At 42.6% G+C, this 13,894-nt stretch overlaps 1 protein-coding gene across 1 annotated transcript in view; it reads left to right on the forward strand.

Moving 5' to 3' along the window:
* The window catches only part of CFAP44 (cilia and flagella associated protein 44), a 100,767-nt gene that overhangs the window by 34,885 nt on the left and 51,988 nt on the right, over positions 1 to 13,894 (forward strand). The window contains exons 15-18 of the mRNA XM_075542949.1: positions 2,742 to 2,903; positions 3,337 to 3,576; positions 11,730 to 11,875; positions 12,387 to 12,657. Coding sequence (XP_075399064.1) covers positions 2,742 to 2,903; positions 3,337 to 3,576; positions 11,730 to 11,875; positions 12,387 to 12,657 — 819 coding nt within the window. The remainder of the gene's footprint in view (positions 1 to 2,741; positions 2,904 to 3,336; positions 3,577 to 11,729; positions 11,876 to 12,386; positions 12,658 to 13,894) is intronic.

Here is a 13,894-nt window from a genome sequence, read left to right on the forward strand (position 1 = left end):
TAATAAAACGTTAAAAAAATTTAATAACTCTTCCTTTTGGAAAAGATCAAGAACATGCTTACAGTGCTCTTATGTCCCTTGTCCTGTTTTGTCTTGATACTCATCTGGCAAAAACCTCTTTCTGAATGCACCCAACTGATCTTTATTTCCCTGCAGTGATCTGCCAAGAGCTTCCGAGAAGAGTCATAGACGAGCGAACGTTAGCTCCTTCGTGATGTAGTGATTCAGTGGTCTCCCTGCCGTGCAGAGGGTGGCTCAGCAGACCTACGCACCGCTCTTCTCGGCAGCCTGGTTTTTCCACAAGGGGCTTTATTTTGATGCTTTCTCTTCCTTTCAGAGTGTCAGGACTCCCACTTCCACCCTCGCTCGCAAGCACCACTTATTTCAAGGAAAAACCAGCAAGGAACTCAGGCAGGAACGCCCTCATCTTCCTGTGACCTAACACAAAATTCTCCCTTTGTAACACATGAGCTGTGTCCAGTCCTACAGGAGACAAATTTGGTTTCTTGTCCTTTGAATTTCATTCTCACGCCCTTTCCCCACCCCAAGATTTCACATGATTTCTCTCCCTTTTCTATCACATAAAGTTAACCTCTCCTAAATGATTTCCATCAGTATTGAGATGCATTCATGTTTTTTCATGTACAGAGAAAGCCGCGTTATCCTTGGCCTCATGTTTCCTCCATGTGCTTTCTCCAAGGAGTTGACGTTTCCCCGTGGACCCTGTTTCCTCATGTCTTATTCTCCATTACATGCTTCTCTCCAATACCTGGGCTCATGATTCCACCACATCAGCTAGTCGCAGGACACCTATGATGCCCCGGTGCTGTTCTCCCCCCTTATTGTACTTGGTTTCTTAGCCCCATTTGATCTGTTGACAGGCCCTTGCTCTTTGAAACACCGTCTCCCCTTGACTCATGTGATGCTGTGCTCTTTGAGGAGTCCCTCTTGCCCATCTTGCCATTTCTTCTCAGTCTTCTCCATCCAACCATGGGCTGAGGCTTGATACCAATTCCTTCGCTCTATTTTCTTGCTCTTGGCGATGCCACCTAGGCCAACACTTTTCTTCTAACTCCCAAATTCTATACACAGTCCAAGACTTCTCCTCTAGACCCAGAAATGCATAGTTGATTTCCTAATCGACATTGCTACTAACAGGATTCAAGATAGGTCAATGAAACAGGTCCAAGCTGCTCTGTGATCTTCGCCCCACAAGTCATCTTACACGCCTTATCCAATGCCGTCACCATTTATTCAACTGCTTCATTCAAGTGTCTGAGGGCTATTATTAATATCATTTTACATGACATCCTAAGCTTGAAGATATGATTGATTTTTACCTCCTAAGCATCTTTAATTTAATGTATATTTGCTTCCTAAGCATCTTCAAATCTCATTCCCATTGGCCTGGTCTAAGCCCCCACCATCTTAGACTATTGTCATTACCTCCCCTCTCACCTATTCCTGCTCTCTACAATTTATCCTTCACTGTGTGGCTAAAACATTTTTATCAAAGTGTAAAACTTTTAGCTTCTGCTTGTAGCCCCACCAAGGCTTTCTATTGTTCCAAAGCTAAAGATCAAAACCTTTCATTTTGCCTGTAGAGCAATACATGATCCCCCATCTAGGCCTTATTCATCTGTACTTCAGTCTGTCTCCAATTGCTCTTTCTAGCCGCTCCCTCCAGGTATACTTGACCTTGTGTGTCCAGCCTCCTACCGACACATGACATTTTCAGAAGGTGCCCCATTAGGTAGAATGCTCCCTCAGACTCTCCCCTACATCATCCTGTCATTATGTGCAGGCCCCACCTTCTCAGGAAGCCTTGCTTCCATGGCACCTCTGCAGGACTTGTCCCAGTTCTACTTTCCATTTAGTCATAGGATTGGCTATGTGATGGGTGGTGGGTTCCATAAGGGCCGAGACTAGCAATTTTTGTTTTTCAAATTTTATACCCAGGATTTAACTAAATGCCAGGCACATAGTAGGTACAGTAACTGGATGGATTAGTAAGCGAATAAACATTTGAACAATGTGCTTTGGATGACATAGATGGGATTTCCCACATATTAAACAATGAATGTATGGCTTTGTTGCTCAGGAGAAAACTGTGGGCAGGAGAGATGAATGTGGATTCTGATTGCACGTGAATGGCAGCGAGCCTGGGTTCTTTACAAGATTTTTCGGAGAGCGTTATGAGAGAGAGAGAGGAAGGGGATCAGCAGAGAGGGAGTTTGTAGATCGAGAGGAGATGGCTCCTGAGAGAGAGTGGAGGGTGCTAGATGAAGAAGGCGAAGTTATACATAGAGGGGGAGGTTGTAAATAGAGAGAGGGGAGTTAGAGAGCGGAGGTTATTGATAGAGAGGGGGAGGGAAATGAGTATAAAAGCCTCGGGGAACTTCATGTAGCGTGCACTCAGGCGGACAGTGAGTGAGCTACTACCCGGGGCTCAGACAGAGCCTGCCACCCACAGCTTCAGATGTTCCTTGCTGATCTTATTTCTTCAAATTTTTTTTGTCGATCTAAACAGGTCAGAAAAATATTTTTGATTCAGAAAAAAAAAATTACAAAGCTCATTTTGATACAGAAAATTTTAGCAGTAATACCTGCAGTGAGGGATTAAATCTCTTTCGGAAAAGGTGTAGCAATTTTATTTCCCCTGATTTATAACCCTTTGAACTATGCTTCTAAAAGTCTGCCAAATGTAAGTCATAGGTTAACGCTTTGTCTTTGTGTTTAAGCCTAGAAGTACTCTTCTGATTTTCTGTGAAAATGGCTATGTCCTTGAAGTTCCCGTTCCAACCATAAGGGAGAATGTAGAGGACCCTGACATAGTTTCCTATGAGATCAAAGATATGAACATAAAATATTTCCATTTCATAAGCATCAAGTCCAAAATTCTGGTATGTGATGCATTGTCTCGAAGCATTGTCAAATACCTTGTTGTGTGCTGGGGAATGGGAAGAACACCACTGCCTAAAGAGCAGTGTAAGTAAAGGTGGCAGCCACTCCCCTTCCGGGCCACTTCAGCTTGCCTAAGTCAACGCTGACCTTTGAAGAAATGTATTTGGCTTCTTTATGAAGATAAGAATAACTGAACAATTTGTATCAAGCAAGGATTGATGGGAGTAAAACAGAAACGGTGGTTATTCCAATGGTTGAATGTTTGAATAACAAAAATAAGTCCCCAAATTAATCATTGTTTTTAAATGGAGTCTACGAAAGTTGTGAGTTTTTCCTGTTTTTCTAGTTTCTTTGCCCATCCTTAAAAGTGTCATAAGGGAATCTGAATTAGACAGCTGTTTTTGACATCTTAATGTCTCTTTTCAAAAACAGAGATTCATCGAAATCGAAAAGAGAAAAAAAATCAAGGAGTTGGAGGAGGAGGAAAGGGAAAAGAGGAGGAAGCAGCTAATAGAAGAGTTGGGAGAAGAAGGAGAAAAAGTCTTTCAGGAGGAGCAGGTGCAGAAGGAAGTGGAAGAGGAGAAGCCACTACCCGAAATCTTCATCCCGCCCATTCCCAGCCACATCCTCTGCGGGTTTTACTCTCAGCCAGGGAAGTTCTGGCTTTCTTTGGTGAGTGACCTTTGTAATATATGTAATTTAAAAAATCTTAGCTCTCGTCCAGTGCAACAGCCAATGCCTTACTTACTCTTACAGGAAGGTTTACCTCATTACCTACTATTTTATTGCTTACTATTCAAAGTGCGAGTTTGGATAAGTGGAAGTGAGTGACACTAGTTTGTGCACCCTCTTAACATCTTCTACATATCTGCTAGTTTCACCCGTTATCATCTGTGATCAGTCTACATGTCCCAGGCAGGTCTGAAGGGAACAGTGAAAGACTGAAAGGGAAAGGGTTATATAAAAGGCATTTTCCTGGTGGATTTGTTGGTTGTTTTTTTTTTTCTATTTTGAAATTAGAGGTAGACTTTTTCTCACATCTAGAGCTGTGTCATGCGGCAACTGTGTTTTTCCATATACAACAACTGCCTTCAACATTGGTTGGCCAATCACTCTCCCTCTCTCCCCCTGCGTTGTAGGAAATGCATTTGCAAGGTTATATTTATAGGAGCATGTGAAGAAGTGGACGGAGAAGTGCTTGCACAACTCCCGGAGGGTGGGTGGGCAGGGTGTAGTTGGTGAACAAAGGTTGAAGGCCATTGTTATTTATGAAGAAACACGGTGTGTGGGAGTCTGGGAAGATGATTGTGTTTTAATGGGCACATTGTTACCCTGAACAAAATTGGGATTTAGCTAATGTGGAAGAAGGGGGAAATGACTAATGGGAAACAAGTACCAGGGACGGCCATGAAGTTTTGGGAGCACATCCTTCAATTTTCAAGTTCTAGCATAGAACATTTCCTTTCTCTGTATTGCAAAGCAAGATTTCCTCTTCTTCTTCTGTTTTAAGAAATTTGTCACAATTGTCAATTTAATTATCCAAAATAATAATTGGCAAAACGATATGTGAAAGGCCCTTCCTAATTTCTAAGTGGCCCCAGGTCATTGGCGAGCCAGTAGCCTGACTAGGCTAGGCCTGTTACCGTCAGGAGGGACGAGGATCGGCTCTTCCCTTCTTCAGCCTTCCTTGCAAATCTTCCCTTTGAAGCAGCCTTTAAGAAGCACAGAAGCACGAAGGATGGAAAGTCCCATAACACCACTATTAGTGCCTTTATCCTTTATGCGTGCTATGAAACAGTTATTGTTGCCCAGGCCTGGACCTGCTCCCTGCCAGGCCAGTGGTTTAAACTCGCTAGTCGCCCCTCAGGAGAGAGATGAGGCTCTCTGTGCCTATGTAGAGTTAGGGTGTTGGAAATGCTAGACAGAGAAGCTCGGAGTCCGAGTTGACCTGACGGCCACAGACGTGGGCTGCTTCAAGTAGGTAGCTCTTTCCCGGTCGTGTTGAGAGTACCTTTCCACCTGACAGGCTCATCTTCCGACCTGTGCCCGGTCCTGTTTCATTGCGATTTATGAGGTCTTCAGTGGTTAACCCCTCAGAAGACCACTTAATCCGTCCATGTTCCTTGTTTGGTCTTAGTCTGTAAAGTCCGGTGAAACCTGCTCACCTGCTGGTATTTGAAACACCAAGGGTATGGCTTCTAGCACTACAGCAACACACAAGCACCGCCGCAACCTGACAGACAGACGAGTGGGGAAATATTACATGGGGCACATTTATACTTATACATATGCGTAAGCATATTTTTGGATCCAAATCTAACCGGGCATCCTGTTATTTTCGCTGGCTAAATATGGCAACCCTGCTTATTTTGTGAAGTCACCTGGTGGTATACTGGTTAAGTACTTGGATGTTAACTAAAGCTTCATTGGTCAGAGGTTCAAACGCCATGCCTTTCTGTGCGTGAAGGATGTGGCAGTCTGCTTCCATAAAGATTTCAAGCATGGAAGCTCTCTGGGGCCATTCCAGTAAGCTTTTTCTCCTTTCCCCTGCCCTGTAGTGCGGGGATTTAGACCAGCTATCCCGCATCAAGCTGGGTTCGAACCGAGGCGTGCAGATGAAAGGAAAAGAAAGAGCTATGTACAAAGCATGGGATCGGGAGGACTCCAATCTCATGGACTGAAGTGTATTTGAAGCTTGGTTTATATACTCTTCTTACACAAGGGAATTGGTTACAAAATGAACGTCAAAGAACTTAAACATTCCTAAACTCTTATCTATGCAAATGTTACTTAACTAGTCACAGTTTCTTAACTTTAGAATAATAAAAGCACTGGGTTCAAGGACAATCACAGGGATATGCAGGATTCAAGAGAGCCTCAAAGAGATCTTAAATAACTGAGTTATCCCTCAATGCTTTTAGCAGCAAAGTCACAAACAGCAGTCATTTTGGACCGCTCTTGTCTGCAGAGACACAGAGGCGCAGGGGGCTAAATAGTCACCCATTAGTAAACACCTTGATCAGCCGGATGCTTCCTACACTGTAGGATTACTATGAGTCAGCGTTGACTCGATGGCAGTGGGCGTGGCTTGTTTTGTACCAGACAGCATTCTAAGTGACTTACTAAGGAAGTGCTTTTGTTAGCTCCATTTTAAGAAGAAACCAAGGCGTGGAGAGGAGGAGTAACTTATGGCAGGTCATAGAACTGGCAAGGGGTGGGGCCAGGACCTGAACTCCTGAAGTCCAGGCTCTCAGCCACTATGCTACACCAGCAAAAGGGAAAGGTATCCTTATGGAGGAGATGGTGATGCCAACCCACTTAGATCCAGCTATTTGCCAACTCGTTGCCTGAATTCAAACAGATACTGGAGAAAACTTGTTCTCACTACTATGTCCTTAGCGCAGTTCTCAAATCAGTCCTCTTACTGCCCTGGTTCTGCCCCCAACCGTACTCACTCCCCCACTTTTCAAAACTATTGTTAGAGTTAACGAACCAGCCCAGCTTCTTTCCAGGCACACACTTTCCACGTGGCCCCCCCTCTTTCTCAATAATTTTGCTCCTGGAATTAACTATTTGTTATCCTGTGTCGTCTTTCTTTTTGAAGTGATTCAGTTCCTCTCGTCAACTCATAGACATGCTCTGGGACCTACGTACAATGTTAAAAATTCTGCCATAACCGCTCTTCCTTTTAATCTGTTCCTCTTTTGCAGGACAAATTAGAAGAGTTGTCTGTAGTAATTGGCTTCATGTCACACCCTATCTGGTCTTCAATCCATTCCAGTAAGCTTTTTCTCCTTTCCCCTCGACTGCACCACTGACTTCTATATTACTAAATTCAGTGGTCACTTCTTCGCTTGTTTCAATTTTGGAAGCATGCAATAGAGTTGACCTTCCTTTCCTCTGAACATATTTTATTCTCTTAAAAAAAGAGGGAGAATATGGTGGGGAGGGGAAAAAGGGAATATACATAAAACATTTTCTTTTCTTTTTTATCTTCAAGATAACACTCTCCTGGCCACTCCTTCTCAGCCCTTTTTGCCACCTCCTCTCTTGCTGAACCCGTTTGGAAATCTAGATGGTGGTACTGTACCATCCTCCTTAGTCCTGTAGTTGTAAATCCCTCCCGTACTGCCACTGAACCTCAAAACTTTATCTCTAGCCCTGACAATCTCCAAGTGCATATCACCATTTTCACGGGCCACCTGCAATTCAACAGGTCCAAAATATAACTCTCAAACCACCTTCTCGCCATGTAAGCCCCCATCTTCAGTACAGTAAGCAAGCCAGCCCGCCACCTAATTGCTAGGCCCAAATTCTGAGTCATTGACGGGTCATCTCATGCTTCTTTCCTTTTGACATCCTGGTATTGAACGCATACCTCTTATAAGGCGCATGTGCTCAGGCTTAAAAAATCATCCTGCCAAACAAAAAATGTGCCCCTTCATATTTCATGTAATTATTTAGATATTTTATCAGATGAAATTTAACTTCTTATTCATTATTTCTATTTGTCCCACCACTTGTGTGTGACCTTCTTCTCCTCCTGTTACTTAAGCTTCTGTTGGATGATGAGCTGGGTCTCTCCCCTGCGGCCCACCTTGAATTTCTTGTAGGCGATTTTATATATTTTTCCCATTCTGTGAGAGGAGGTCCTAAAAGTCACAGTTTGTGTCCTTAACTTTATAAAATATGTTATAAAGTAACTTTTTACTAGTTACAGAGGGAAATAAAACCCAACAACCACTCTTGTAGCACTTGAACTTCATTTCTCCTCCCTCCCTATTATTGTGTATTTTGTTTGTGTGTATATTTTGTATTATCTCTTGGGCTGCTAACTTCCAATCCAGCAGTTTGAGACCCCCAGCTGCTTCCTGGAGAAAGACACAGCATTCTATTCCCGTACAGAGTTATAGTCTCAGAAACCCTTGTGGAAATTCTACCCTGTTATTCAGGGTTGCTGAGAGTTGGCATTGACTCGATGGCAGTGAGAGTTTTGAATATGAGTCATCTGATTATGGTCAATATCATTCTATCTTATCCTTTTACTTGCTGTTCATTCCTTTCTATATCTTTATAGTTGCTTATTCTACCTAAAAAAATATATTTTAATATTTTCTTGAGTGTAGGTCTTCTTGTGACATTCTTTTTCCTAGGCAGAAGAGGAAGCAATAGCCTAGAAGGTAGACAAGTGTTCACTTGGGTAAAGGAGATCCCATCCCACAAGAGGGAGAAGAGGAAAAATAAGTGGGGAGGGTATAGGAAACGTATGGGTAATTTTATAAGGTGTTTACGTTATTGAATACAAAAAAATGATCTGAGACATGAACCTCCATCTAAATCACAATAAATTTTTTTCTCCCAACTCCCCCTTGTTTTTGAAGGGTATTGTGTTAGTCTAGGTAGACGAGAGAAACCCATAGACATTCAAGTATGTAAGAAAGAGCTTTATATACAAGAGCAATTGAATATTGAAAAATCATCCTAGCCCAGTCCAGATCAAGTCCATAAGTCCAATATTAGCCCTTATGTCCAATACTAGTCCATAAATTCCTCTTTAGACTCATGCAGCCATGCGATAATGCCAAATGCAGGTAGGTCATAGGCCAGTGGGCGGAAAATCTCATGGATCCAGTGGCAATAAAAGCATCTCAGTGCTGTGTGGGTTTCCATGTGGCTTCTCCAGCTCCCAGGGCTCTGGCTACATCAGCATAATTCTATCAGGCTCGTTGTCAGAAATGTCTCATATGGAGTGAGCACGCATCCTGTCTCCAGCAAGCTATTTATCTCCTTAGTACCTCTAAATGAGGTCATCAAGCTGCGACCTGATTGACAGACTCAATTCCACCCCTTCACTCTTAATTCTCAAATTGACAACAGATCCTCTAACTACCACAGGTTTTTTTTTTTTGTTTTTTTTTAAACGTTTTATTAGGGGCTCATACAACTCTTATCACAGTCCATACATATACATACATCAATTGTATAAAGCACATCTGTACATTCTTTGCCCTAATCATTTTCTTTTCTTTCTTTCTTTTCCCTTTTCTTTTTTTACATTTTATTAGGGACTCATACAACCCTTATCACAATCCATACATATACATACATCAATTGTATAAAGCACATCCATACATTCCCCGCCCCAATCATTCTCAAGGCATTTGCTCTCCACTTAAGCCCTTTGCATCAGGTCCTCTTTTTTTTTCCCCCTTCCTCCCAGCTCCCCCCTCCCTCATGTGCCCTTTGTAATTTATACATCATTATTTTGTCATATCTTGCTCTATCCGGAGTCTCCCTTCCCCACCCACCCCCTTCTCTGTCGTCCCTCTCCCAGGGAGGAGATCACAAGTGGATCCCTGTAATCAGTTCCCCCTTTCCAACACACTCACCCTACGCTCTCCCAGCATCGCCCCTCACACCCTTGGTCCTGAAGGTATCATCCACCCTGGATTCCCTGTGCCTCCAGCCCTCATATGTACCAGTGTACAGCCTCTGCCCTATCCAGCCCTGCAAGGTAGAATTCGGATCATGGTAGTTGGGGGGAGGAAGCATCCAGGATCTGGGGACCACAGGTATTTTTGTTGAAGATTTTATAGTTTAAGACTTTAATGGTAGCTTTTTCTGTCACTTGCCTCTCACTCTGTTAGAGACCATTCTGATCTTTTCATTCTTTGGTTGGTTCTGTTTTCGAAGGCTAGTGCAGCCTTTTCTCCGGCTGCATTTTAAATGATGTTGCAAAGGCAATTTTTCTTCTTATCAATGTTGCCAGGGGTTCGTGGCAGTCTTAATTCCCCCATGTTAGATTCAGTTTTGGAAAATCCACCTCCTTTATCTCTTCTAGTATTGCTTGGTCCATCTTTTTACTCTCTGTTAGGATCCCGGTATTATTTATGTTAGACCCCACTGACAAGCTTTTCTCTCAATTTTCTGACAAGCTTACAATATTTTTATTTTTTGGTAGTTTCTGATTTATTTTTTCTGCATACTTTACCGTCTATTTTTTTAAAATCTCAGTTTCGTTATTTAAGTGCATCTAATTGATATTGAATTGATTACTTGGATTTTTAATTTCCATCTTATTTCTCAGTTCTAGATTTTCTTTTTAGATTCTAGCTAAAAATGGCTATATTCCTTTTATTAGTCCTTTAAACATATTCAAACTCAGTGCCCGTGATTAAATTTTAACTCATGGTGTCCCTAAGGTGCAGAACAGCACTGCAACTGTGGGCTTCCAAGACCGTGCACCTTCATGGGACAGAAAGCCTCATCTTTCTCCTGTGGAGCGACTGCAGGTTTCCAACAGCCGACGTTGTAGTTAGCACCCCAACTCATTATCCACTGCGCTGCCAAGCCTCCCTTAAGCATAGAATCATTGTTCTTTTGAAGCATATTTTGGAAACCATGCTATTGATATCTCTTATCCCTTTTCCCTTTGATTCTGAGTAGTCTCGTCTTTTCTAATCCACCTGGTTATTTTCTACTGAGGGATCGATTTCATGTGTTAAAAAATTAGTGATAGCTTTAATTTCTGTATCTCTCTCTCAGAGAGAATTGGGTTTTGGTTCAAGGATGCAGCTACAAATGCTAGACCACTTTAGCCCAGTCAGTGAATGATATAACTTGAGATTAGTTTCCTTTGAGGATCCCCCTGCATCTCGTTCACCCATCGGGATAAGGTGTCCCACTCTAGGGTCCCAGGGGAAAGTCTGATGTGATGGCAATGCTCTCCTCTTGGACCTTGGGAAATCTTTCCCTCTTACTGCCCCCATGACACTACAGCTATCCATGTTCAGCCTCTGCAAATAGTCGGCCACCACTTGTAGAATTGGCACTCATCTCATGAGAAAAAGCACTTCCACATGCCATGCTTACTTCTCTTGGGTTTCCCTTCTCTTCCGGGTCTTGCGAGGAGCCCTCGTGGTGGAGTGCTCACGAGTTGGGCGGCTAACTGCAAGGTCAGCAGGGTGAAACTACCAGGCACTCCAATGGAGCACGATGAGGCTCTCTACTCACCAAGAGTTGCAGTCTCAGAAGCTCACACGGGAAGTCCTACCCTGTCCTCCTTACAGGGCCATTATGTGTCGCATTGACTTTCTGGCAGTGAGTTTGGTTTTTGGTGTTCTGGGTCTCGCTATTTTGATAGCTTGCCAATATTAAAAAATTGTTCTTGGGGTTTGCAGTGGCAGGATCTGATCAAAACAATTTAGGATGCCTTTGTCTTAAGTGAAAACTCAGCCATTTGATTTTCAGGTGGAATCATTTTGTTACTTTCTATTTCTTATTTACTTCTTTATCATTCTCAAAGACGCGTTGAGCCTTAACTGGTTTCCCTTAAGAAATCTTTGGTGCATATAGAGATAGCAAGCAACGTGGAATTGGAGCAGTATAGTTCTTCCAGACGACTGCTCACTCACACTCTCACCACACGGATCGATTTTATCACCATGGTCCTTCCTGAAAAATGAATAGTATTTAAAAGAATTCTGGACGGAAGAAAACTAGTGGTGAAAACGATGACCTGCAAAACCATATTGTTCAACTCTAGTTGTTCAGCAAAACACTCCTCAAAATGAACTGGAATTCAGCGAGTAGTTAAAGGTGACAGTGATCTTGAATTGGTTCTTAACCTTTGTATAAAAACGAACAATTGGAGTGTTTGGGGGGGGGGGATCCCAAATGTATCTGTTGTCATAGAAATGGTGCAGAGAGAGATGTTTTAAAGCCATCTGCATGGCATTTAAAATTTTGAAACAATTCCTCACATGGTCAAGTATGTCTTACAGATAAACCTCTCCTCCCTGTTTCTGCCTGACCTCTTTTGCCAGGGCGGCTACGATGCTGGCATGCTGTATCACTGTGAGTTCCCCACCTACAACCAAAACCGTGATATCAAAGAACAGAGAGATGAACCGTTTGAGTTTCGTTTCCTCGAGGATGCAGAGGATAATCCCATCCAAAGTATCACTTTCAGGTAACACATTCCACAGAGCTAAAAAACAAACAAACAAACCCTCTTTTATTTGTTTAGTGTCTATGTTTTTTATCCATGGATATGGTCAATTTTTATCGATTCCTCCAAAAGGAGGACTGCTTCAATAATGTTTGGTTAATGCTTCAGAATACATAGAACCCAAGCTAACCTGGAGACGGCCTTTTTGTCCCTCTCATAAAAAACTACCAGCATTTTCCTGATCGTGTAGTGGATTCCCTTTCTGCTATTTCGAAGGAGGCTAGTGCATGGTTAGATCATGGAGGTTCAGGGTCATAGTGATTCTGGAGAAACTCCCAGGTGATGCATTCACCCTTACTAATTGAGAATTGACCACCAATGCTAGTCAATATCTGGAGATCGGCTCCAAATTCCACAAGGACTTCCCCCCGCTCTACCTTATTGCAATGCTAGTCATTTGTCAATCGATCTAAAATGAAAAGCGATTTCCAGATTCGCGGGAGTAACAATGCCCTTTCTGTTTACCTCACAGCCTTAATAAGGTTATGATGTTCTGTGGAATGGAAAACGGAGCCATTCGGATCTACATCCTGGATCGGAACGATACGTCATTGAGCAGTATGAATGAATTCTGGCACCTCAGTGTGCATGACAATGATTACGGGCGCGTTAGAAACATTGCTACTAGCTTTGATGACCGTTTCTTGGTGACTGCTGGTGGAGACAGTAATATCTTCGTTTTCAACATTTTTTCTGAATTGGAATTAGAGGAGGAGCTCAAAGCCAAAGTGCCCTTCCCCAGGGTAGGTGGCTCCCCAGTGAACCCCCGGACTGATGCAAGCTGGACTTTAACATGCCGGTGTTAAGATTTGCCCACCTGTTCTAAAAATGGACAACTGCTTAGCCACAGTCATCTCAGAGGCTGATTGTCCTACCGGCATGATAGGTTTGACTTTCGGGTTCTTTGGCCTGCCTATTGAATATTAAAGATGTTTAGTTCACTTGCTTTAAAGTTTTAAAATTTAAAACACGTGTGATAATTTTCCGGGGTCAAGCACCTCCTTGATCTTGATGTGTTTTAAAAGGAGCATTTGTTTCAGAGACATATTTTGCTTGAAATTCATTCATTCTTTTAAGGAACATGCATACCACACTGTTTAAAAGGGATTATGAATGTATTCTCATCTTTAATATTAGATTATGACACTATGGGTCAAGATCAAAGATTCAGTGTAAATTATTCTACAGTCAGGCAGCACAGAGGAGAGATTTTGGTGAGGACCGAGGGCTCAGATCCTTAAAATACAGCCTTTGCTTCATAGCAGACATACATCTTCTATTTTTAGTGCTTCCTTGGGGTAAAATCACAATTTAATAACCTCTAGAGTTGTTCCTGAAGATGAAGAACGTGTCTGAAAGACCATAGCTCAAATTCTAGGGCCTACATTGCTTTTCCCATCGAACTGCTAGCCAACTTCCAAAGAACACATTGAGGCTGTAGAGAAGATTTGAACACGTAAATTAAACTTCTGTTAAGATCAGCAAAATTTGGAGCATGGGCTGGTATCGAAATAGATCCAGATCAGAGAGAGGAAGGACAGAAATGGAAGTATATGAACAAGAAGGAAAGTCTTTATCTTTCTACCTAGTGACAATCTCCCCCCTTTTTCCCTCCATGTATCATGATGTTTCTTCACTCTCTCTCTTTTTAAAAATCATATTATTGGGGGCTTTTACAGCTCTTATGACCATCCATCCATCCATCCATCCATCCATCCATCCATCCATCCATCCATCCATCCATCCATTGTGTCCAGCACATTTGTACATTTGTTGCCATCATCATCCCCCCCTCCACTCCCTCTCTCATGAACCCTTGATTATTTATTTTTGTTTTTTCATGTCTTATACTGACCACTGTCTCCCTTCACCACGTTTTGATTGTCCGTCCCCCCTGGGAGGCAGTTATATGTAGATCCTTGTGGTTGGTTTCCATTTTCTCCCCACACCTTCCCCTTCCCCTCCTGGTATCACCATTCT

This window comes from Tenrec ecaudatus, chromosome 2, assembly GCF_050624435.1.
Source record: "Tenrec ecaudatus isolate mTenEca1 chromosome 2, mTenEca1.hap1, whole genome shotgun sequence".
NCBI classification, from domain to species: domain Eukaryota; kingdom Metazoa; phylum Chordata; class Mammalia; order Afrosoricida; family Tenrecidae; genus Tenrec; species Tenrec ecaudatus.